The sequence below is a fragment of the Ceratotherium simum genome, chromosome 6 (genome assembly GCF_057802395.1).
Source record: "Ceratotherium simum simum isolate JZ-2026a chromosome 6, ASM5780239v1, whole genome shotgun sequence".
Lineage (NCBI taxonomy): Eukaryota > Metazoa > Chordata > Mammalia > Perissodactyla > Rhinocerotidae > Ceratotherium > Ceratotherium simum.
Window position 1 is genome coordinate 90,132,035 of NC_141905.1, and position 26,083 is coordinate 90,158,117.

The 26,083-nt window shown below is 56.2% G+C and overlaps 1 protein-coding gene across 1 annotated transcript in view; it reads right to left on the minus strand.

The window, feature by feature from the left end:
• Positions 1 to 5,544: 5,544 nt before the first annotated feature.
• Positions 5,545 to 26,083, minus strand: part of CFAP46 (cilia and flagella associated protein 46) — a 130,522-nt gene continuing 109,983 nt past the window's right edge. The window contains 15 exon segments of the mRNA XM_087433025.1: positions 5,545 to 5,792; positions 6,996 to 7,076; positions 7,170 to 7,306; positions 7,947 to 8,028; positions 9,258 to 9,370; positions 10,144 to 10,246; positions 10,878 to 10,913; positions 10,984 to 11,044; positions 11,196 to 11,269; positions 18,265 to 18,423; positions 20,010 to 20,089; positions 20,988 to 21,189; positions 21,589 to 21,789; positions 22,764 to 22,840; positions 23,407 to 23,504. Coding sequence (XP_087289151.1) covers positions 5,671 to 5,792; positions 6,996 to 7,076; positions 7,170 to 7,306; positions 7,947 to 8,028; positions 9,258 to 9,370; positions 10,144 to 10,246; positions 10,878 to 10,913; positions 10,984 to 11,044; positions 11,196 to 11,269; positions 18,265 to 18,423; positions 20,010 to 20,089; positions 20,988 to 21,189; positions 21,589 to 21,789; positions 22,764 to 22,840; positions 23,407 to 23,504 — 1,626 coding nt within the window. The 3' untranslated portion in view covers positions 5,545 to 5,670.

Here is a 26,083-nt window from a genome sequence, read left to right on the forward strand (position 1 = left end):
GAAAAGGACAAGCCGTGAATAAGAAACTCACAGAACAGAAAATCCAAGTGGCCACCAAGTACATGAAAAGATGCCCAACCCACCAGGTGAAGGAATTCATGAAAGTCACACTGGAGATGCTGACCCCCCACGGCAGCCTTGGGCACACCTGCGCCCACCTGCGTCCACTGCCCAGATCAGGGGCAGCACCGGCTGGCTTTGCCCTGGGACAGCTGCGGCTTCTCTGGGGGGTAGTTCTAAGCCCAAGAGAAGCTTCAAAGAGGATGTTTCCTGGGCTCCCAGGTTTGGGCAGGACGGTCTCTTGTCTCCGTCCGGCTGTTCGAGCACCCCAGTCCCTCTGTGCCCCCAGCCCAGATCCAGCTTGGAGAGGGTGCCCAGGAAAACGGGAGGGTGTGGGGGCCCTGATCTCAGGGCTCTGGGCAGAGGACGCCCGCCTGTCTCTCGCCTCTTGTCACAAAGAATTAAAATCTATAATAAGAAAATTTAAGAGCTCCCCTATAATTTGGCCCATCAGCTCCATCCCGGCCATTTGCCAACTGCATCGGGGTATTAATCTAGTAGTCTCCCTCTAGTCTCAATGAATCGTGATAAAAATGTCAAACAATTAGATTATATTGGCCAACAGCGCCGGTGTGATTGAGTGGCGAGGCAGGGCGCGTCCCTTGAATCACCCTGACAGAGGAAGCCGGCTGCCCCCTGCCATAAATCCCCACCATCCCCCTCTGCTTTTATAGGGGCCCTGGATCTGAGAAGCATGAGGGTGTGTTATAGGGCTGTCCAGAGGTCAGTGTGGGTCCAGTGAGCAGGGCCATCCCGAGGGAACCCCGCTGCTGGGGGGCCTGGGTGGTGGGGGTGGTCTGTGGGGACCAGAATGATGCTGCGGTGGGGAGCAGGCAGCCCCGGGGGCCAAGACCCCTCTGAGAGTCTGCAGATCCCCACAGGTCACTTCCCCACGGAAATGACTACGCAGAAGTGCTGGCACACGGAGAAGCCGTCCCAGGGTCCAGGCGGAGACCCTCCAGGCCAGCCCAGCGGTCACACGGGAAGAGGTCACAGGGGAGGAGGCCAAGGAGAAGGGCGGCTGAGCCAGCCCCGGGGCCAGTCCCTGCCGGTCCAGCCCCTGGGGCCCCGAGGCCAGGAGGGAGTTTGCAGCAGCCGCTGTTGCCAATGTTTCGCCCGGCCTGCCCTTCCCAGGAACCTCACCGCTGCCTTCTTCTTCTTTTTAAGGGTGAAGACGTATTGAAAATTGATTTCTCTGTTGGAAATAGGATAATTAAACTGGTTGTTTCTATCTTCATCACCGTCATAATAAAATGAGAGGACAGCAGGGTTATGCCTGGCGTGAAGTAATATTGTATGTCTTAATGCAAGGGAGCATTAATTGAATACAAATGGCCTTTCTTTAAGTCGCTGGGTTATATTTCAGAGATATGGGATAATGATGCCAGTTAATCATTTTTACAAGATATAAAATTACTGGCTCCTCCAGGAAGATCATTAAGGAAAACAATTGTTCACAGCAATTGAAAATAGAGTTTTAATTATTTAACACAGAAATTAAACTATTAGACACCAGTGTTGGATGAGGGAACTTAATAGAAATTTATATACAAGCGTCTGTGAACATTTTAATTTTATTAACCCACCTAATTTCTTAATCCAAATCAGCCTGTTTTCACTGTGATTGTGAATTAACTGCTTGGCGAGGAGGGCAGGCCCAGGCGCCCGAGGCCCCAGGTGGACAGGGAGCCCGGGAACCAGACTTGCTTCCCGGGAGGAGCAGGTGAGGGGCAGCTATTGGCCTCCCAGATGAGCAGGGGACCATCCGCTTGGAACCCCGGGTGGGATCCAGGAGCCCAGAGTGCCCATGACGGGAGGTGGGAGCCACAGGCCAGGGTGGACGGAAGCCAGGGTCTCCCACGCTGCGGGCAGCTGGGGCTGGGGAGGGCAAGTGCGAGATGGCTACTGTGTGGAGGGTGACCTTGGTGTGTGCCCGGGTGATGCTATTCTATGGGGATGAAATGAGGAATGAACGTTAATTGTTGGCACGGAGTCCAGAGCTAGGGTGACCCACCTCACAGGTCACCTGGCTGTGACCCTGCGTGGGTACCGGGCAGAGTGGGGCCCTGACCCTGGCTGGCCTGGTTCCAGAGCCCACATTACCTGGGCCGGGCGGCAGGGGCACGGGTGTGCCCAGGGCCCCAAGCACTCTCATCCTGGTCCCCGCCCCATGATGAGGGGACCCCTGGACAGCCTCGACCCAGCCGAGGAGGACCCCCTCCATGCCCGGGGAACCCTTAGTCCTGGGGTATTGGGTCTTCCATGTTGGCAAGCAGCCTGTCTGAGGGTAGGGACGCTTTCAACAAGGATTCTGATTCAAAACTCTTGAAAAGGGAAATCCTTCACCACGTTAAGTGGAAACACACGGAGACTTGATCGCACAGCAGGAGCTCTCAGCGCAGGAACAAGGTAGAGAACCACCAGAAACTCATCAAAACATACACCTTTGGTGGGACTGTGAGTGCTTTTTTTCCTTCAATTTTTTAATTTTCCAAATTTCCTATAATAAAACATATTGTTTAGAAAAACCTCCTTATTTAAAAAATGTGGAAATCACTATTTCAAGACATAAATTAAGAAAACAAGCCGCACTTTTAAAATGTGACTGAGGAGAAGGAGCAGAACGTGTTGGTCTGCAGGTCGCTGCAGGTGAGCAGCCTGGTCACTGCCGGCCTGGGACGGAGGGGCCTGGACGCCGTGCGGACACAGGACTGTGGGCTAAGGCCGCCGCCTCCCCTAACAGTGCGGGTCTTGGAGCGGGGGCGGGTCAGGCCCTCTCGGGGCTGCCCAAGGCCGGGTGCCGCATTCTCCAGGGGAGAGGACAGGGCCCGAGTGACCAGCTCAAGGTCATGGAGTCCGTCCAGAGCTCAGCTTGGACCAGATCAGGGGGCCAGAGTCTCCCTTCCCCACCCCGAACACGAGGTCCCCTGGTATCCAGGAAGTCGGGGGCTGATGTGGGCAGTTGCAGTCATCTCCTGGAGCCTCCCAGCCCTGGTGCCAGGGTGCCCCCCGTCACCGACCTGCGTCCTTCCTGAACTTGCCATCTGGTCACCCCCTGGATGGGCTGTCCACCCCTAGAATTACATTCTGTCTCCTATTATTGCCAATAAATTCCAAGTGATCTCTTTTCTCCTTATAGTTTTTAGGGTTACATAAATTTCACCCATGCAATTTTTTCATGCTTGAATATATTACAGAATGCCACTTCTGTTCTAGAAGCTAATTGATAATGTGATTTGTTATGTTGCTGGGACATAACTCAGAAAGTTATTTTAGAGCCTTTGATACATGGACCAGGCTCCCTGTTTAATATTTCTCACGTGAGTCGACACAGTGTAAGGTAACAGATGTGCTGCACAGATGAAATATTTCCAGAAGCTTTTATTCTTGTTGTTTGGGTGGGTGCCAACATCTTTCTAGAAGAAAGCTCATATTTCCAGCGCTGCTCTGATTTGAATTTATTCCTTGGTCATTAGTTAGCTTTTTTTTTTAAACTGGAACGTGTATATATTTGAAAAAAGGAGAAATCAAACAAAAAAGAGGGGGACTCACTGCCTTTCAAGATTACCAAAGATGAGCTTTTTCTTTACCTTTTCTGTTGAATTAATTATAGATTCACAGGGAGTTGCAGAGACAGTACAGGCTGTGTGCCCTCCCCGCACGCAGCTCCCCGTGGTGACGTTGGAAACAGCCACCAGGCGCTGACGCTGGTGCGGCCCTGGCATGCGCTGCAGACAGTGTTTCCTTCACACCACCTCTTACAGGCATCCCCGTGTGCGTGTGTGCGCATATGTGTGCAGCTCTGTGACATGCTACCCAATGTATAGATTGCTGTCGCTGCCACAATCAAGGTGCAGGACTGATCTGTCACCCCAAGGCTCCCAGTGTCCTCCCGGGCCAGCCTGCACCCCCCCAGGGAGGGGTGAGTGGGGTGTTTTCTAGAATATCCACAGCCCAATGCCACCAGACTCCCACAGCCCTGCAGAAGGTGGGTCTGCCTGCGGAGCAGCAGCACAGGCCCCTCCCCGCTGTAAGGCCCCTCTACCACCATGGGCCCCTTCAGTGCCCCAGGACCTGCCAGGGGGCCAGGGACGCCAGGTCCAGCACGTCCAGGGCCGGCCACTCAGCCAAGAGGTGTTTGGAGGGAGTGGATTTCCCCATCATTTCCTGCTGGGCCCCATTGACACATGGTCCCCACAGTGGGACAAACGTGCCCAGGGTCAGAGGGATCAGCAAGGGGGTCAGAGGAGTGAGCACTGCCCTGGGTGTGGGGGCTTCACAGCCCAGAGTGTGGCAGGGCCTTCCAGGTGGGAGGAGCGCAATCCCTCCCTCTATCGTGTCATGTCCCCCTGTTGGCCTCTCTTCTGACACTGAGGGACATGGGGACAGAGCCTGGAGAGTCCCTCCTCCTGCAGAGCACAGTGGGCAGACCCGCCAGGCTGCACCGTGGAACCAGCCTGCCAAGGCTCAGGTCACACCATGGCAGCTCTGCTCCACGTGTCGTGGTGTGTCAGGTCCCAGACTGAAGACACAGCCCCACCCTGACCCCGTGGTGGCGGGAAGGCACAGGACCCGCTGACACCCAGTGGCGCTTAGGGCTTGGCTCGGCCTGTCCCTCCCTCCCAACTCATTGGCTACAGCCCCATGTGGATGTGGGGAAGGTCCCAGGCTGGGGACAGGGCCATGCAGCCCCTCAGGGACCAGCCTACAACAGACCACGTGCCTCTGCAGGAAGCCGGTGGGAGCAGCGTGTTCAGAAAGATCAAGTGGGAGGACATGTCCCTTCCCTGGGCACTCTGCTCCTGCAGTGGAAAGCCCCCGGGGTGGGCTAGGGCTCATTTCTGGCGTCCTCCTTTGTGCAAGTGTAAGAAGGTAGAGGAGTCCCAGCAGGAGGAGCGGGCAGGAGCCAGAGTCGTCCCACTTCCACACCAAGCGCCTGGGGCACAGACACCACACCGCAGAGGCTCAATTCAGCTGTTTACTGAAGCACCTAGACTGAAACCGAGTTTACGTCCTTACACTGTTTCTTGACAGGAACCAGGGCGGGAGGGAGTGGACGCACTCACTCTGAGCGGGCCGTCCCCTCGGGGATCAGGAGTCTCATCCTCAGGGAAAAGTGTTTGCTGTCAGCCAGAACTGTCTCCAGAGGCCCACCTGCTGCTGAAGCCTTGTGGGATGGACGCGGCTTCCCGATGACTAAGACCACAGGGAGCACACAGAGCAGGGGAGGGTTCTGGTGGTCTCGGCCGCTGTGGGGTTGGCCCCGGATGCATTCCTCACCCCCACCTGCCCCATCGAGCCCCCAGAGATATTCTCCCCCTCCTTGAGGGCCCTGTGGGCACTGGGTGGGAGGAGATCTTGAGGAGGGAGCCACAGAGCAGGCCAGACCCCCGGGAGGACATGGAGGCAGGTGCCGCCCTGTGCGGAACTTGGTGGGGGGGTTGGCCTGGGCAGTGCAGCCCAGCAGGAGGCCCTGGAGGAGGGGTCGGGCTGCGGCCAGGGCTGGAGATCCTGAGGAGGAACGGGGAGGAACGCCCGTAGGTGGGGACGCGGTGGGTCCAGGGCGGTGAAGTGGGAGCAGGGCTGTGGGGAGGCGGGCCCAGGCCACCATCAGCCGATGGCCAGGTGCGGCAGCCCGTAGAGGACCAGGTTGAGGGTGACAGGGAGACGCTCAGAGCGGGGCTGTGGCTGGAGGCACATCAGCTTGTCCTTGGAGGTCCGCGGAGACTCGTCTGAGGGGAGAGCCAGTGGGGGCTGTGAGACGCCAGGCTCACTGGGGCAGGGCGTCCACACAGGGTGGGGAGAGAAGCGGGGGGAGGAGGCGCTCCTGACTCTGCCTCCGGACGCAGCCTGGCGGGTGGACGCTGCTACACGCCCTTTACAGACGAGGACACTGAGGCTGGAGGGGGCCAGCACACAGCCAGGGAGTGACTGCACCAGGACCGAACTCGCCTGACCCCAAGGCCCACTCTCCCCTCCACACCACAGCTTGGCACTGAGCACTAAGAATCCGGAAGATCCCACCAGCTCTGGCTGCCTCTGCCACCAGCCAGCTGCCACCACTGACTGCAGGGAGGGCCTGCACGGGAGCAGGGTTTCCTCCCTTCCCTTCCCACGGACACAACACCAACAACAGAGGCGTGGGGGCTGTGGTCCACCCCTTGTCTACCTGACGGAAAAGGGGTGTGCTGGGCTCCTCACGCCAGCAGAGCCCGGCGGCTTCTCACTCCAGCCCGTTTATTATTTCTATTGGAATGGGCCTGGAATCCCACCTACCTCCTCCTCCTGCCGACACCCGCTGGCTCACTCACTCACTCGTTCACTCAGTCACGCACTCACTCACTCACTCATTCATTTGCTCATTCATTCACTCACTCATGCACTCATGCATTCACTCATTCACTCACGCACTCATTCATTCACTCACTCATTGATTTAACAAGCAGTTACTGTTTGGCAACTACATCCTGGGCACTGTGGACCATGCGATTTTTAAATGTTAAGCTCCCTTTGTGTGGTGTATTTTGGAGATTTTGCGATTTTGAATCATCCTGGGATAAATCTTTCTTAGTTATGGCAGGTTATTCCTTTAATTTTAAATCTATAACCAGGGTTGTATTTAAGTTGTTTTTACACCAGTATCTGTATGTGAAGCTGTTACCACGTGTGGACATCAGGGTCCCACTTGCTCTGAAGGATGAGCTGGTGGCTTCTCTGCTCCCAGAGGCTGTCCCTGGGCTTTTAGAATTTGTGTGATTTGAGCTGTTGTAAAAACTAATGAGCAGTTCTGATGACCGCTGTCCCCCCAGCATCTCTGACGGCAGCTCTCCCTGCAGGCCCTTACGTGTAGGAAGCGTGTGCTAACCTCTGGAGGCTATGCAGAAACAGGGGAAGTGGGGATACCCTGACCCTGCGAGGTGGGGCAGTTTCATTACCGTGGTGAACCATTTCACTGGCTCCCATCGTCTGCAGGAGACGGACGGCTCTCCCGACCGGCCTGCCAACTGTCAACAGATCTAGGGAAGAAACATCCCCTCAGACACCCCGGGAGGCTTCCGGGGAGGCGTGAAGGGCTGCGGGATAGGCCCGAGGTGCCCACGCCCACTCACTTTCCCACAAGACGCTGGCCCGAAGCGCGTTGTCCTGCAAGAGCGTCGGCCACTGGTTCGCCAGGATGCTCCTGACCCCCACCAGACTCAGAAGGATGGCGGTCTTAATGGGCTCCTCCAAGGACAGCTGGAGGGCACTGCAGGGGACCCGGCTCCCTGGGCCAGTGCCAAGGGGCGAGCCCTCCCCTCCCCGTCCACAGCCCAATGGCACCAAGTATTGGAATGTGCACTTGCACTGAAATCTCCTGGAATTCGTGAAAGAATCAAGAATTCCCACACACCCCAAAGCTGAATGCCACCTAACGAGGACAGGCATTCCAGAGTGCTGCCATGTCCCTCTGGACCGCTCCCAGCCACGGGGTGGAGCCGGGAAGGGAGGCCTCCAGCATGGGAGGGAGCCCCCCTCTGCCGACTGGCAGCCCACAGAGGCCTGGGGTGCGTGTGATGGGGTCTGAAGCCAGCGCACCCCCCTGGCTGCCGGTCCTGCTTCTCCTGGCCCAATCCCAGAAGGCCTCAGGTCCAGCTCGGCCTGGGGTCTGCTGCTGGAGCTGTTCCCCTCCTTCCCTCCCCCCTCCCCCCGGGAGTTTGCCAGGGAAGAGTTTGGGGCAGGTCATGGAGTCCTGCTCCCTGTGGGGCTCTGCCCATGGGGTTCAGGAACACCCTACCCCCACACTCCCCAGGGGGCACATCCATTGCTCATCCACCCCCAGGCTATCTGAATCAGCTGCCCAGAGGCCAGGCTGCGGCTCAAGCCAGTGCAGAGGGGACATCAGGCACCTCTTGTTCTCCGAGACCTCCGTCTGCCGCCGCATGCTCTCGTAGGACCGAGTCAGGTCCAGCAGGACCATCATCTGGCACTCTGCAGGACACAGGAGGGGTGGCTCAGCGGCTGTGCGCCAGGGGTAGGGAGGCCAGGCAGGCTGGCGGTGTCACTCAGGGTGCAGGCGGATCACGGAAACCCAGCGCAATCTGCCCGAGGCTCAGACTTGATGTCCACAGGCCCTTTTCCGGGGACCCGCTGGCCGTAGGGGTACACGGGGACATTATTGGCTTCAGGAGCTGTGGACCTTTCACAGCCTCCCTGTGTGACTGCGTCGGGCAACCGGGAGGGGCTGGGAAGCCCACTCTGGGCCTGCCACAGCTCTCCCTGCCCGCAGAGGGGTCTCAGCTCCCAGCATTCCACACGGACGAGGGCCCAGCTGTGGGGCAGGCCCAGGCACACCCAGCCCCGGGGCCCAGGGACATAGGTGCCAGGGTCCACAACGCAATACTTGGGTGTGGGCGTGCAGCGAGCCCCCGGGATGCAGAACCGCTGCCCCACTTCCCGGCGGTGGCCTGCCTGAGGGCAGGCTTTGGGGTGTCCCCCAGGCAGGCAGAACCGGCAGCTGTACGAGGACAGGCCTTGGTGGGAGGAGCGGGGGCCCCCAGGCGATGCTGTCGCCCCCACGTGCTGCCTGGGGAGCTCACGGATTTCTTCCACTTGCCCTCTCATCTGAGACGGCTTGGAGTGAAAGTGTCCAAGAAACCCTGTGCACCCCCCACCCCGGGTAAGGAACCCGCCGAGTGACCTGCGTACGGGGTGCGGGCATCTTTGACGGGTCCCCTGGCAGGGCCCCCTGGCGACTGTGCAGAGCAGCCAGCTGCCCAGGAGGAGGTCAACCCAGGGCAGGCCAGATGGTGTCCTCGGGCGGGGGGGCACCTGGTGGTCTCCTCTACTCTCAGCGAGAGGGAAACCAGGCCCAGCGCAGCCCCCTTAGACCAGAAGGACTGATAAGAGGGGTTGTGATCAGCGCCTTCTGGAAATGCATCCCCAGCCTTCCCAGAGCCTGCAGGCACAGCAAGGAGGCACGACCCCCCGACTCCTGACGCTGGCCATGCCTGCCTGGCCTGGAAATCTGAACTGGGGTCTCTGAGAGACAGAGGGGCACTGAGGCAGGAGGCGTTTCTTCCTAAGGTGGCCCGCCCTCTGAACCCTTTATCAGGCAGATGCTGTGTGACGAAGATGCGGGCCCCGCTCTGTCCCCCTGTGGATTCATCTTGGGCCCACAGGTCCTGGCAGAGAGTCGGGCTTTCCCAGCCCCGCCTCACCTTCTAGGTTCATGGCGGCCAGCCTTTCCACTAACACGTGCGACAGGACGTGCTCCATCCCGTAGAAGAAGAAACCGCTGCAGCCGCCCAGGAGCTGCTCCCACTCGGCCTGGCTGCAGAGGGAAGGGGAGACGGTGTGTGGACAGGCAGACGCCCACAATGCTGCAGCAGGGACCACTCTGTCCTGAGGCCCTCTGGGCTGCGGCTGCAGGCGACACCCTCCCAGAGGCCGTCCTGTGTGGTCCTCACTCCCCCACCCACGCCTGTGCTGAGGCAGAACTAGCACTGCTCTCCCCGTGTCCTCAGTCCTCCGTCCTGCGCTGACGCTCGGGGGCCCTGGACGGCTGCTCCAGGTGGCTCTCCTGAGAGTGGACCTCGTGTCCCTGGAATGAACCTCCGTCTCACTGGGCAGGGGCTCTGGAAAGTGCTAGAAGGGCACTTCCCTGATGGCCAAGCACACTCAGGTCCCCGAGGGCACCCACAGGAGGCTCTTCCTGCCCCCAGAGGCCCGTCGCTGGTGGTCAGGGGCGCAGACCCTGCGCTGGGCTGGCCGGGACCTCATGCGGGGGCATGCTCCTGGGTGCCCAGGTTCTCATCTGAAAGTACGGATGAGGACAATGACACCCTCCTCCAGGCACTGCAAGGACCAAGGAGCCCAGTGTGTGATGAAGAAAAGCTGGACACCAGGAGCCTCTGTGCCAGGGAGGAGGGACAGGACAGCATGGGGGGGTCAGGGCAGGAGGGGGCCTGTGGGAGCGAGAGGGGAGAGAGCGGGAAGGAGAGGAGTGGGACTGAGGACAACAGCCCCCCGGGTGTGGGCACCCCTCCAGCTGGCTCCCTGAAACTGCCCACCGCGGCTCAGCATCCTGAGAACCCAAACACGCACCTTGGGAAGTGTGTGTTTCCCAGGTGTCCCTTCCATTTCGCAGTGAATGTGTCTCGGTATCTTTCCAAAATTTCCCGGGTTACGGAGACAGGAGTCAGCGTTCCTGCGATGAGAACTGAATGTTGACAAAACCCAGGCGCTCTGTCCCACATGTGGAGCGCTGAGGGGCTGCGGGCGGGGCCTGTGCCCTGGTGCCCTTGGGTGGCACCTGGACCTGGACCTGGACCTGGACCTGGACCTCTCGCAGGGCACAGGGCCCGGCGGAGTCCACATTTACTGCTTGTGGAAATGTGAGTGCTCCTCCCCTCCTCATGGAGAGATTTTAGAAATCAATTCAGCAAATGGAAAACCCAAGGAATTAAACCCTCAGAGCCGCTGGGCGGCAGCCATTCCCGCTGTGCCCAAGCAGGGGTGCCAGGAGCCACTTCAGGTTTGTTCCTCACACCACGGTCATCCTGACTTGGCTGTGGTCGTGAGAGGAGGGCCTCAAAGCACATGTGCATCCCGGGCAGCGTGACCCCAACCCCCCTGTGGCCTTTGTAACAGGAGGCAGCTGAGGGCAGAGGCCGAGCACAGGACGTGGGAGCAGAGACCAGGGCAGGGCAGAGGCTGAGGCCACAGCACTCAGACCACGTTGTTCCGTGGCAGAGCCGAGGCCACGCCCTGACGCCGTGGGTGGTGTGGGTGCATGTGCTATGTGAGTGTCTGTTGAGGAGCCCTTGGGACATGCTCACCTATGCCCTGGGCCTCCTCGTAGGGGTCCACGATGACTGGGCCTTGGTTAAGGAGAAATAGGACCACAAACTCGGGTGTCTCCGGCGGCAGCGCATCAAAGGATACACGTGAAGTTGTCTGAGTCGACTACGAGGCAGTCAGGGGGGATGAGCCGGGGCATGCTGCCCTATAACAGACAGGGGTCCTTGGATGTGTCCCGGGAGGCAGGCTGGCCTCACTCCGGCCAGGCAGGGGCCAAGCCTCAGGCCGAGAGCTACCTGTGGGACCCTAGGCTCCCCAGGCCCTCAGCCCATGGCCAGCGGCCCTGTCCCGCCTACCTTCCCGCCCTTCTTTCCTGGACTTCTCTTCTTCAGCTCTTTGCCTCTGCCTTCCTTCTTTTTCACGTTCCCTTCTGTTGAGGACAACAAAAAGAAGTGGTGATGTTCTGGAACTAGATAGAAGTGGTGGTACACAACATTGTGAATGCACTAAATGCCACTCAACTGTTCACTTTAAAATGGTTAATTTTATATTGTGTGAATTTCACCTCAATAAAAAAACAAGAAGTAGTGAGAACAATTGATTTTAATTTTTGTAAGTCGAAATGGCAGTACTTTCACAAATATAAAGACTCACAAGGCTGGGAGAGGCGTGGGCCAGAGACCTCAAGAAAGGAACCGTCTCCAGAGGCTCCCAGGCCCCACCGGCTGACCATTCGCACAGCACGTTGAGCACCCGCCAGGGTGCCTGCCCAGGCGGCCTCCCCACAGGGCCAGGCCCTGCTAGTTCCCCTGCCTCCTGCACGAGGGTTTACAACCCCCTTGCTACACTGCACTGTTCTGGGGGCTCGTAGGTTCTTCTGGAAGTTCTGGGAGGAACCAAGTCTCTTCCTCTCTTTCTGCCCTCGCGTCCTTCCTTTCTGTCTGCGCTGGAAGTATGACATGAGGCTCTCCGCCAGGTCCTCACTTCTTTTTCAAACAACCAATTTTTGTCTTTGTGTCTATTTTGTTGACGCCTGCTGATGTGTTTATTGCAGCCTTCCTCTCCTTTCTTTGGGGTTTTTGCTGTTCTTGCTCTAACTTCTTAAATTCGATGCTTAGCTTACAAAGGGACACCACTTCTCCTTTCCTCACATAAACACTTAGAGCTACCAGGTCCTTCTGGGCCCTGCTGCCCAGACACATCCTGCTAGTCTTTGACACCCCACGACCGCTGCTTCTGAGTCCACGCAGCGTTTACGAGTGTGTCTTTTAATTTCTAGGTGTGCAGGGATAGCGGTGGTTTCTAACTCATTCATTCTGTGGACTCAGCCAATTTCCATGGTTGTTCCACGTGTACCTGAGAGAATGTCTCTAATGTCCAGACACGGAGTTCCCTCTGCCCCTTCAACCAAGGCTGCCGTTGTGTTGTCCCAATCCTCTCTTTTTCCCTCTCTTTGGTTGCGTGCCCGTCAGTGATGAGGCTGGAACCTCCCCCGACGGGGACAGACCACCAGCCATGCCGGGGTCGTTACTTGTGCTTCACCTGTTTCGAGGCTACTCTGCCTTCCTGATGAAGTGACCGCTGTCCTGCTGTGACGGCCTGTCCCCAGCAGGGCTGTGGCTGCAAGGTCCTTCCAGCCGACAGGGACACAGCCGCCCTTCTGCTCACTCTGCTGCCCACTCTTTCCAGCCTGCGGCTTCCTGAGGCGGCATCCTCTTGGTTCAGGTGCGTCTCCGCAGCAGTCCCTGACAGACGTCCCCGCCTGCTGTCCCGTAGGGGGCAGTGTGGCCTGTTCCCCCTCTCTGGTCAACGATCTACATGGACTAATTTCCAGCCGGCTGTTCTGACGTCTTGTCTTGCTCCGTGTGTGCTGCTCCATCCTCGGCGCCTTCTAACTGGACTGAGGCACCGGGTTCATTTGTTTTTCTTATTCATTTTCCTTCTTCACTGGTTGGAATTTATACAGCAATTCTCCCTTTGGGGGTCATCTTACCGTGGACCTTTAACACCCAAGTAGCATCCCCCCAGTGTGAACAGTCCAGGGCTCTGAGAACACTTCACTGTGGGGGCTGCAGGATCCTTTCTGTGACCACTTGTAATACATTTAAAAAGACTTGACTCACGTTTGCCAGAACTTGTTCAGTTGTGGTGAGAGTCTAGTTTCTTGTGGCTGCTGTAACAAATAACAACAAATGTACGGGCTTAAAACAATACAAATTTATTATCTGATGGTTCTGGAGGTCAGAAGTCAAAAGGGGATCCCCTGGACAAAACCCAGGTGTGGGCGGGGCTGGTTCCTCCCGGAGGCCCCCGGGGGGATCGGTTCCAGCTTCCAGAGGCGCCCGAGTTCCTGGGCCCGTGGCCCCTCCCTCCATCTCCACAGCCAGCAGCGTTGCCCGTGTTCGTCTCTCTGCCCCCTGCCTCCCCATTATGAGGACCCTTGTGATGACACCACAGCACCCGCAGAATCCAGAACCACCTCCCCATCTCAGGGTCCATCACTGAGTCACGTGTGCACAGTGTCTCTTACAATGTCAGGTCACGTACTCAAAGGTTCCGTGATCGGGATGTGGTCGTCTTTGGGGACTGTTACTCTGCCGACCCCACCGCACGTTCTAGACCCTCCCACCGCACCACGACAATGCTGGTGATGCAGGGCAGTGGGACAGGAGGCCGTTTCCAGAAATGGTGTGCGGACAGTTGGGACTCACACGGAAGAGGAAACTCAGACTTCACACCACACACAAAAATTAACTTCACAGGGAGGGCAGATAGAAATGTGAAAGGCAAAAAAACAAAAAAAACTGTATGAATAGCTTTACGATCTTGAGGTGAGAAAAGACTTAAAAAAAAAAAGAACCCAGGGGCCGGCCTGGTGGCACAAGCGGTTAAGTGTGCTTGCTCCACTTCGGTGGCCCGGGGTTCACAGGTTCGGATCCCGGGTGTGCACCAACGCACCACTTGTCAGGCCATGCTGTGGCGGCGTCCCATATAAAGTGGAGGAAGATCGGCATGGATGTTAGCCCAGGGCCAGTCTTCCTCAGCAAAAAGAGGAGGATTGGCAGATGTTAGCTCAGGGCTGATCTTCCTCACCAAAAAAAAAAAAAGACCCCCAAAGCACCAGCTACTAAAAAAGATTGTCACATTGGACTATATTAAAATGTTTTCTTCATCAAAAGACACCATTTAAGAGAATAAAAAGACAAGCTACAGGGTGTGGAGGAGTTTTCTGTAGTTCATAGAAATGATAAGAAAATTTACATCCCAATACATCAAGAAAACCCTACAAACCTAAAGAACAAAATCCAGATAACCCAACAGATAAGCTGGCAGAAGACGAGAACAGCTTCTTCACAGAGGAGGACTTCCCAACAGCTGATGAGAAGTGGAAGGACTCTGTCTCACCAGCAGGGGCAGGGACTCGTGCCCGAGGCGCCACCCTGACCCCACGCGGCCACACCCCCATGCGCACCCGGGGAAGCAGGCTCACGTGCCCCGAGAGGCTTCTAGAAGGGCCATGGTGTTTGCCACCCTTCATTTTCCACCCCTCATCGTCTTTTCATTTCACCTGGCTTTCCGTGAGGAGGCGCATCTTGGATCGCGCATTCTCATTCATGTGGAGGAGCTCTGCCCTCTAACTGGGGTGTCGAGACCACTGGCAGAGAACGTGATCAAGGGTGTGGCTGGATTGAAATCTACTGTCTTCCCATTTGATTTCCGTTTGTCCCTCTGTTCTTTGTTCCATTTTCCCTCTTTTTCTGCCTTCTCTGGGTTAATCAGCATTTGTTTGTTTGTTTGTTTTTTGTGAGGAGGATCAGCCCTGAGCTAACATTCAATGCCAATCCACCTCTTTTTGCTGAGGAAGACTGGCCCTGTGTTAACATCCATGCCCATCTTCCTCCACTTTATATGAGACGTCGCCACAGCATGGCCTGACAAGCGGTGCGTCGGTGCGCAGCGGGGATCCAAACTCTGGCGGCCAGCAGAGGAGCGTGGGCACTTAACCACTACGCCAGGGGCCCTTGCGTTAACCGGCATTTTTTACGATCCCATTCTGTCTCCTTCCTTGGTGTATTAGCTATAACTCTTTGTTTTGTTTTTGGTGGTGGCATTAGATCACACCTTCAGTTCATCACAGCCGACCTTCATGCACTGTCCCAACACATCATGTACAGTAATGACAACAGCACAGCATCCTTTACGTCCTGTGGAACTGAGGACGAAGGAGTTACAATTTCCCTAGATTAGGGTGAAACCACGCCTGTACCTGAGGTTCACATGGGAAACAAAGTAACCAAAATTTCTGAGCTCGCCTTGCAGAACAGCAGGAGCACTGCTGATAAGAGAGCAGCTTGCTCACAACCTGACTAAGCATCGCGCAAATGTCACAGACTAAAAACTCACCGCATGCAGCACATAGAACTCCCCCGAATTTGCACACATGGGCCAGGAAGGAATACGAAAGACAGTTGCGCCTGCGCCGAGGACTCAGAACTTCAGCCCCAAGGCCACATGCTCCCCCTCCCCCACCTAAAACCCCAGATAAAAACCCCTGCTGGTAGCTTTTCAGGGAGCTCAGCATTATATCGCTTTGCAGTAGAATTCCTACTTTCTTCCCCTGCACCCGCGTCAGATGCGCTTGCTTCGCAACAGGTGGGCGAACCCACCTCAGGTTCACTGACACTGCCTCTCAGCCTTGTCCTGTCCCGCCTCACATTTCACATTTATATGTTATAAAGCCCCACTACACGTTGTTACCATTTTTTTTGCTCTAAACTGCCCAAATCTTTTAAAGAGATTTTAAAAATAAGAAAAAAGTTTTAAATATTTACCCACATATTCCCCATTTCTGGTGGTGTTTATTTCCTTGTGAAGATGCATATTTCTGTTTTTTTCCTGCCTGAAGAACATTTTCTAGCATTTCTTGTAGTGCAGGCAGGCCTGCTGGTGAAGAATTCTTTCAGCTTTTCTGTTTCTGACAAAGTCTTTATTTTACTGTATTTTTAAAAGTTATTTTCAAAAATATTTAGATTGGCAGATTTTCTTCTCTAATAATGTAGATGCTGTCCACTGACTGCTTGCACTGTTTTTGTTGAGAAGTCCGTTGTCACTCTTGTATTTCTTTCTTGATCCACAATGTGTCTTTTTTCTTCGGCTGCTTTTAAAATACGCTGTCACTCATTGATAAACCAATAAATCATTGATTGGTTTTAATCAATCTGACTATGATGTGTCCTGGTATAGTTTTCTTTTTGTTTCTTGTGTTTGGGGTTCATTGAAACTCTTGGATCTGTGGGATTACAGTTTTCATCAAATTTGGAAAAAAAATTGGCCTTTATTAATGCAAATATCCCCCCTCCTTGAGGATTGTAATTACAAGTATATTAGGCTGGATGGAAATTAATAACAGAAGCTCGAACTAAACTGAGTCACAAGGCCTGCAGAGGGAGCTCTCACCCCATCACATGGTCAACCTCACCAAACAGGAAGACAGCACACCAGCATCTCAGACAGGAAGTACAACTACTGACTACGGAGGGCAGATTTCTGTTCCCACCCAGCAACAGCTCAGCCAATCAGAAACACCGCACCTCAGCCAATGAGAAACGCCACAGCTCAGCCAATGAGAAACGCTGTAGCTCAGCCAATGAAGAGCCGTTGCCGCCCTGAACTGTCACTCTCCCCCAATGGGCTTTCCTTTAGAACAGCCCCGCCCTCTCCCCCTCCTTCTCTATAAAAGCAGCTCCCTTCTTTGTTCTCTGGGTTTGCCTATGGTTCTCCATAGCATGCACGGCCTGAACTGTAATTCTTTTGGCTACTCCTGAACAAACTCATTTTGAGATAAAATAACAGAAAATTCGCTTTTTAAGTTGACAGCTGCTTGAACTTGTCCAACAGCTCACTGATGCTCTGTTCATTGGTTTCAGTCGTTTCCTATGGCTATTTCTTCAGGTTCACTGATCTTTCTTCTGGCGTGTCTAATTGCTGTTCATGCTAACATGTATCTTCCATCTCAGACAACGTCTTTTCATCACTAAAGTTCCGTTTGGGTCTTTGTATCTTCCACGTCTCTGCTCAACATGCTCAGTCCTTCCTCTCCCTCCATGGACACATGGAATATAGTTATAGGAAGTGTTTCAATGGTCTGTTCACTAATTCTGCACCTGCATCATTTCTGGGTCTGTTTCTGTGGATTGGCTTTGCTCTTCACTATGGGTCATAGTTTCCTGCTTCTTTGCAGGCCTGGTAATTTCTGACTGAACGTCAGGTCAGACATTTGTTGGGTGCTGGATATTTTTTATTCCTATACATGTTCTTGAGCTTTGTTTTGGGATGCAGCTACTCGGAAATAGCTTGATCCATTTGAGGCTTGATTTAAGTTCTGTCAGGTGGGCCTAGAGCAGGTGTCCCTCGTGCAGAGGCAACACCTCTGGTCCTGTACTAACACCTGCGAATTATAAGATTTTTCATTCTGGCTAGTGGAAACCTGAGCCGTTCCCAGCCCTGAACGAGCTCTGGGGACCGTCCTCTGCCCCTTGGGGGGGTTCTTTCCCTGACCTTGCAGTTCCCTCACACCGCACTGGCCAGTTCTCAGCTGAAGACCTGAGGGGTCCTCTGCGATCTGTGCAGCTCTCTCCTCCCAGTATCCGCCCTGCAAACTCCAGCCACCGTGGGTCCCCAGCTCCATCTCCTCCACTCAGGGAGACTGCCAGGCTCTGCCTGGGTCCCTCCCTCCCCTGTGCTGTGGCCTGCAGACTCTCTCCACGCAGAAAGCTGGGCTCATCTGCTGGTTTCCCCTCTCGGGGATCGCTGCCCCACACTGCCTGGTCTCCAAAGTCTGAAAACCGTTGTTTCATATATTTTTTCTGGTTTTTTAGTTGTTTCAGTTGGACGGGCAAATTTGGTCCTTGTTACTTCATCTTGGATGGAAGCACAAGTCCAATCTATTTATATTTTATTTAATTTGATATTTAGTGAAGTGCAACATATATGCAGAAAACTGCACAGAGCACATGTGTGCAGCTTGGAGAACTGTCACGAACTGGGCACATCTGTGTACCCAGTACCCGTGCCCCACCCCTAAGGCCCACGTCAGGTCCTCCGGCCTCTCCTTCACTGCTTCTCACCACTCATAAAGGACTCGTTGTGTAATGGTTGTTCACCGCCCTTCCCCTCCTCTGAAACAGAAGTTGGTGACGGCAAGAACAATGCCTGATTTCTTCTTCAGTGTATGTTTAGCACCTAACAGAACCCTTGGCACATAGGAGGTATTCTAATAAATACCTTTGAAAATGAGTGCCTAGAAAAATGTTGCAACATTTGATAATTATTTTTTGACAGGACTTAACATTCTCTTATCATAAAAGTAATTTAAATAGTTCCACCCTAAAAGTCAATATTAGTGTGGCCAAGGGTAGCTCTTACCTGTCTCCTCTTCCTGGAGGCGATTGCATAGCATTTGGAGAGAAAATTCTCGTGACACAGAGGAGACCATCCCTTCATTGAGCACAGAGAGACCTTCCAGCGGCAGCTCCAGAAGATCCCTGTCCACAATGAGGACGATGTCTGCAGCCTCGGGCTGAACTGTGGGAGGGAGGGCGCCAGCTGCAACGGAGAAACCCACAGCGGGGAGCCTGAGGGGCTGTGTCATTGCTGAGGCCGTCTGGCTGGCCATGGGAAGAAATCTGACCTGAGCACAGCTTGCAGAGAGGCGGGGCCCCAGGACATGCCGGGGCCATCTGGGGGAGAGACACTGGTTTCAGTGGGGCAGCCATCTCACATCTCAGACCTGGACTCGTTGGGTCCTCTGTGGTTCTGAGGACCTGCCCCCAGCAGCCAACGCCCGAGGCAGGTCCTGGAACACCATGGCTCCTTCTAACCAGGGAGCCCTCTTTCAAAGGATGAGGATTTGCGCCAACCCCAGTCCCTGAGGACACTCCAGAGAGGGGTCATGGCCGCTGGTGGCAGCTCCTTTAAAGGACGCTTCTCCAGGTGACCCCTGAGCCCTCGGAGCCACCGGTCCTGCCTGGCTTACTAGAGGAAACCTGCTCCTTTGACAGGCACAGCGGTCCTGAGGGGTGAGGCCACTGGACATTGTAATTCACAAAGTAACACGGGTTTACTAAACACCACACAAGGGCCTTTCCTGTCTTGATCTCGGGAATTTTTATTGCAGAATCTCAGTTCGCAAACGTGGCCTCAGGTGGTCAGACTCTGGCCTCTCAACTGGAGGGCAACACATGACTTGTTTTCCCAACAGCCGCACACACTTCAAAACCCTTCACCGACAGCGCTCTGCGCGCTGGCTCTGAGCATCCGCCTCTTGGGCGCTGTGGGAGGAGGGTGCCACCTGGAGCTTCCAGAAATCGAAGTGCTTTTTGGCAAAGTAACCGCCCCTTTTCCCTTCTGCTCAATAATCCTTTGTGGGAGATAGAAAAGTAGACAAATGAAAATGCCTTTTTAAAATGAGCAATTTATAAACTCCTAGGCTCCAGGAGAGATTAAACCCTTGCAGACACTTGAGGCTCCTTTCCAGTCGTGGGGTTTGGGTGATGTTAGCACATTTCAAACATTTTTAAGCCCATCAAGTGAGAAACAAGGGCATCTGTCCTGAGGGTGCAGAGACAACCATGAAGCCACAGGGAGCTCAGGCCTGCGGCTGTCCCCAGTGTACGCCGACCTTCTCCCAGGGTTGGGCTAAAACGGGAGCATTTCACCTTTTATTCATGGAATCAGCAGCACTGACCGGAAGGCCCACTTTGCCCTCCGGTCATCCGGGACACGCACACTCCGGATGGCGATGCCAACTGGTGTTGTGCTAGGATCGCATGTCGTTACTGCTACTAGTACGCACACGGGGGCTGCCGGCCCCCTGAGGAAGGGCGGGTCTGCTGGGCTAGGTGGTGCTGTTGGCGGGGGTTGCACAAAGCCCCCCCGAGGGTGCTGGTCAATGGCTGTGCACACAACCTCTGGGGGCCTCCCCGTCCACCTGTGGGTGCTCAGCACCCTGGGAGACCCTCAGAGGGAGGCTCTCCATGCAGGGCCCGCTGGGCCATTGCAGAAAGCTTGTTTCTCTGCAGAGAATCCCAGCCTAACTTCTCCAGCAACAAGCCCTCTGCTCCTGAGGTCAGATGCCTGAGGCCTTCACAGCCTCCTCGGGCGCTGCTCACCCTGGGGCAGGGATGGCTTCCTTTCTTTGTCTTTGCTCTTCAATCTCCCCAGATCTGCGACGATTGTGGGGACCTGTGTTCTAAAAGTCAAAGGCATATATTCAGGTTCTACAAATACATGAAAATCGCACACACTGATTTGTGAAGAGCGTGTCTCTGGACTGTTTCACTGTAAGGCCAGGCCCGCCACTCTCCATGGCTCACTTTCAGGGCCAGTCTCACTGCGATGGGGGCCTGGGATAACTGCGCACAGACGTGAGCACGCAGGTTCAGGACGGTCCCCGACCTACTGCAAATCCAGAGAGCGCCGTGTGCCAGTTCCCTCCGCCTTCTTTCCCACCAAAATTAAGTCTAAGGGCCCTGAACCCTCAGCTGTGCTCTCCTCTCCCACTCACACCCGGGCCAGAGGCTCAGAGGGCAGAGGGGACGTGAGCAGGGGGCGCTCCCCCAGAAAAGGTCTTAAGCGGAACCAGGACTTCTTCCCAAGGACAGATGGATGGAGTCGGGCATCCTGGGTTTGAAGGGGCCTTTGCACGGCTCCCATTTCAGTGGAACACAGTCCGAATCGGCACACAGAGAAGCTCACTGAGCACACAGTGTCATAATATCAGAGACATGCATCTCCACGTATGGACACTATCAGGAAAACAGCTCTGACTTTCCACCCGTCCCACATCCAGTCACTCAGCTTGCACCAGAAAGTTCTGGGGTCAGAGCTGGCCTTCAGGCTGAGCCCCCCACCCGTCTGCCCTCGCCCCCGGGCATCACATTCCTGAGTGCCCCCTGCACTTGTGGGGACTTGTGGTGATGGAGAGGCCCCGGGACCTCCCATCTGTTCGGAGGAGAGGCCAAATTGTGCCGCCCCCCCCAGGGCTCCGGCAACCTGGCTAGTGCCTCCTCTTGCCCTCCTGGCCGCCCTCAGCGTAGGGAGTGGCTCAGGCCCTTAAACACCTCAGGGAGTAACCCATCGACAGGCACCTGGCTTCAGGGCAGCTGAGCAGTGAGAGCAGCGGTCTCAGGTACTCCTCCATGGTCTCCAGGACATCACTGAGTCTCTGCAGAAGGCACCCCTCCCTTTCTGCTTCCTGTCTCAACCCAGACAACAGCCCAGGATTAGCAGGTGTCTGAGGGACCTCGTACAGTGCCCGCATGGTCGGAGCAAAGAGGAGGTTAGACCCCACTGGGTGGGGGCCCCGACAGGAGAGGCCTAGCTCCTGCCCTTCTGGACACAGCCTGGTGGCCAGGGGCCCAGCTCAGCAACACAGGAGGGCTCCTTGCTCCTGCCCGCCTGCCCCTTGTACCTGCCCGCCTGTCTTGGGCACTGGGGTCCCAGGGCCCCCTGCAGACAGTGCTCCCTGCCAGTTCACCTGCCCACTCCTCGGAGAGGCCACCCTGGCACCCCAGCCCCACCGGGTTCCTCTGCTCTCATCACAGAGGCGTCTGCATCAGACTTGGCTCAAGGATTCAAACAGGACTTGGCCCCCAGGCTGGGTGTCCGGCCGTGCCTGGGTCTGGATGGCCAGTGACCCTCACCCGCCTGGGCAGTGGTCCTGGCCCAGACCTCCCCACCCTGCCTCACTACAGCCGGGCTGGGGTCTCTGTCCCTCCGTGGGGTGGGGGCAGCCCTGGCAGCTGGGCTCGGGCCTCACCAAGCCTGGGCTCAGGGCCACGTCCTCACTGTACACTTCGGCCTGGGCCTGTTCCCGGAACTGCTGGGCGCTGGCCAATAGGCAGGAGAAGGTGGCCGGGCTCACGGCCACCCGAGCCACCTTGCAGGAGCCTGCAGAGACAGACACCGCCGCTGTCCCAGTACCCGGCCTCGGAGACCTGCCCTTCAGGGCCGAGAGGACAGCAGGTGGGAATATACGTGAACACTCAGAATTACGAGAGGAACAAATTGCGGGCAAAGGGCTTCTCCACGCAGGCGCCTGCCTGGCGTCCGTTTCCCCAGGAGGAAGGCTGAGTGGCCAGGAGGCTCTTCTTCAGCCCCACGTGGAGTCACCGAGATGTAATCACCACCAGGACCCTGCAGCCAGCACCAGGGAGGAAGCTGCCCCCTCAGGGCAGGAGGATGGGCCGGGAGAGGCTGGCTTCCAGGAAAGGCCAGGAAGGAAGGGAAAACAGAAACCACGTGGTGTTTGAAAGGCGCCAAGGCCGCGCTGCAGACACTTTGAGGGGCGTCAGCTGGGGGACGCACGGCCAGTCCTCCCGGACCCCAGGGGCCCTGCCCTGAGACAGAGCTCGTGGTCGCTCACGGCTTTCACAAGTGTGGACTCGCGCTCAGGGTGCGTGGAAACAGCCTGAGGGATCGCCAGGAAACAGCAGGCAGATGTCTCGACTGCTTCTAGAGCCTTCCGTAGTTTAAAATGAAATGGCGAGTGGGATTAAGCGCCTCAGGCGTAAGGAAGGAAGTGGGAGTGTCGCACTGGAGACGAGGAACTTGAAGGAGAGATAGATGGGTTCATCCCCAGGATTACAGGCTTTCCCAGAGCAGCCTGGACCGAGGGCGGCTGGACTGGGTGTGAGTGTCACTGCGCTGGGCGGCTGGGGGCTGAGACGCAGGGGGCCAGGCTTTGCAGCTGCTGCCCGACCCCAGGAAACACACGCCTCTGCCTTGTCTCCTCATCTGTCATGGGCTCGACAAGTCCCCCCTCGGGGAGATGGCGTGGGGGCAGAGGGCTGGGGTCGCCACGCCTGGAGAGGGACCTTGTCTCTCTCAGTCACTGGTGCCCCAGCTCCGAGGACAGAACTCACCCCCCACTTGGAGCACCTTCCCTTTGGCTGCAGGGATGACCTTGGGTCTCTCATAGGCAGCGCCGTACAGATGGGTCCTGTGGGGAGGATGCAGGGTGGGGTCAAAGCCCAGCTCTTGGGGTCCCAAAGGAGCCCCAAGACGCCAATTCTGTGAGCCACATGCACCCCTGACAGGACCCCCCTCCCCTCGAGCTCCTTGGCCAAGTCCAGACACAGAATAAAAACAGGCCCATCTGGGCACAGCCATCCACCGTAAACTGACCACAGCGCTGCAGAAGGCGGGCCAGCCACCCTCCCTCCAGGTGTGCGGGAAGTTCTGCCCACGTGAGCGGGGACCTTCAGACCAGACGCACAGGGCCCGTGCTGGGGTCAGGGTGGCACCGTGCCCCCAGGCATACTAGCCTGGCCATCATCACAGTAGTTCTCCCCAGACCCCTCCCAGAGGGACGCCCACCCACCCCACCTCAGCTGGGAGCCCCTGCTGGCCCGTCTGTCCAGCACGCTTCCCGGGCCAGCCGGGGCATCTGGCGCACCCACGGCATGCCCGCAGGCGCGGCAGCCCCGGTGCTGTGTCCGCACCGTGAGGCTAGGCTTCCTAGCAGGATGGGCAACAGGCACGAGAGCAGGAATAAGAAGGCCTCACCTGTCTCGTGAGTGGTGCAGAAGGAGGATCCGAACAGCAGGAGGAATTTCGTTCAAGAGGTTAAAGTGTTGCTCAGTGACGCAGAGATTTTGCCAAGCCTGTGAGTGAGAACCACGAGTCAACAAAGGCTGGTAGGAGGCAGTGATGGTCACTGCACCGCGGTCATCGCTTCTCAGGAGATGTCAGAGCAGAGGGTTTTGTGCAGCCCTGGGCGTAGGGGGCGGGACCCCTGCAGGACTCGTGGCCACCACAAGGGGGCAGCAGACGCAGGCGGAATCCGCTGGCTATCCATTAACATTTCCTCTTTTCTACTGGCAGAGTCAGAAACCCCACACAGCGCAAATGCACCAAGAACACAACGAGTGGAAACTCCAGCACCTCCTCCAAACAGTCTTCTCCCTCCATCCTCCTCCCTGTCTCCTCCACACTGCACACGTGCACATGCACACGTGCGCAGACGCACACAGCCGCGTCCCCTCTCTTCCTGGGCCTGCAGGCGGTCTGCCCTGGGCTGTGGTCAGGCTGCGGCTCAGCGCGCTCCCCGCTGTGCTCCCTTCTCTCCTGTGGCCCGTGCCCTGACAGGTTCTAAAGACTGTCAGGCTCTGTGTACCGTTCAGGCTCCTCACTCTCTGCAGCAGGTGGCCGGTGGGAGGGCCCGAGGGTTCCGGCCGCCTGCTCTCCCTGCAGGGCAGCCCCCACTAGATGAACTGCGACTGCTCAGAAGCACATCTTCCCACGTTCTGACGAAATGAGCTTCCTCAGGTTTGCAAAAGCTGGCCAGTGTCCAGACTCAGCCCACCAGGGTGACTTAGAACGCTTGTCTGAGCAGAGACGACAGACAGAAAGCGGTAACTGTACATGGAAAGCTGCATGGACTTCCACAGCGGGCCACACCCACGTGCCCAGAGGAGGAGACCCCACAGGGAACCAGGACAGACTTCCAATAGCTCAGGCTGGCTTCTTCATCCCACACCGGGTGGTAAGGTCCATCCAGGCTGGTGCCCGTGGAGGCTGGAGGAGGAGAGTGCCTCCTCCTCCTCTTCGCTGCAGAGGATTCCGTCTTGTGAACGCACCACGACTTCTTCATCCTTCTGCGGCCAGTGGCATCTGGGTAGTCGCCCTTTCTGGCTACCATGAATGTTGCTGTGATGGACACTGGAGCGCATGTTCTCTGGGGACCACAGGGAAGTGTCTCTGCTGGGCACAGGCTGCCGGTGGAGCTGCTGGGTAGAACATGCACATGCCCGGTGGCTCCCAGGGGGCTGTTGTACCCCCACCCCACCCTGCCCTGCCCCCACCAGTGTGCCAGAGTTCCAGTGGCCTTCTCGGGGCCACTCAGGGATCTCCACCTGTGTCCTTTGGCCATTCTGGTGCGGTCTCGTAGTATCTGAATGTGGGTTATGTTTGCATTTCCCTGACGACTAGTGAACTTGGGCGTCATTAACAAGGTTTCTTGGCCATTTGGGTATCTTTGGTGAAACTCCAGTCTTGGGATTTTTCTGTTGGAGTGTCTGTCTCTACTGAAAGGGAACAGGTGCTCTCTGCACACGGGATGCGAGCCTTTGTCAGGTACGTTTGGTGAGCGTCTCCTCTGTGGCTGCCTGTTGACTCCCAGTGCTGTCTTTTTGATGAACAGAAGTTCTTAATTTCAGTGCCAGCCAATCTGACATTTTTTCCCTTTTGTGGTGAGTGCCAGTTGTCTCCTGTTTAATGAATTTTTACCTACTCCAAAAGTATGGAGAAGTTTTCCTCTAAAACCTGGACACCTGTGCCTTCCTCAGGTAGATCTGCAGCCCACCTGGAACCACACCGTTGGTGGAGGCACACCCCCACATCCCTTCTTCCTTCAGGGTCACCCACGACATACATCGGGCAGTGTGTGAGGACAGGTCTGTTCCTGGACTTTTTCTCCTGCCTCACTGGTGGTCTTCTCTATGTGCATGTCAACCTCACACTGTCTTAACTTCTACACCTTTAAGTGGGTCCTGACATCCTGTACAGTAAGTTGGCATTTCCATGAAAATTTTAGAATTGAATTAACAGTTCTTAAAAAAATATAAGCCTGCTGTGAATCTGACTTGTTTTGTGTTGGATCTATAGATTAATGGCCCATAGGGGGTCTTCCTGGTTTAACTTGGCATTTAGGCTCACAAGGCCCCTGGGGGCATAAGGGGAGGAACCACAGTGGCCAGCAGGGCGGTGCCGGGCACCCCCCTCTCTGGGAGCGGTCCCTACAGTGGTCCCCCAACCATTCCTGGGGAATCCTCTAACCCCGGAGACAGATCAGGTGCGAGGGAAGAGCTCCATGGGGGCAGGTGCGGGAGCTGGCGTGGCTCCTGGGGTCCCCACAAGAGACACACTCCGTGACAAGGTGTTTTCGGCACGTTATTGATCATGAGTCCCTTTTACAGAACACAATGGTGACCAGGACCCCGGGGAACAGAGCTAGAAAGTTATGGCAGGATATCTGTTTAAGTCTGGCCTGGGGGGAGCTGCCGTCTAACCACTTGAAGCCTTCCACCCCGCAAAGGCGGGTTCCCTCTCTGTGCGGCTCTCCTTGAATTTCTCTTCAGAAGGTTTGCAGTTTTCAGGGTAGAGGTCATATATGTCTTTTGTCAGATTTTCCCGAGGTATTTGATTATTTTTGATGCTACTGAAAACGTTATCATCGAGACAC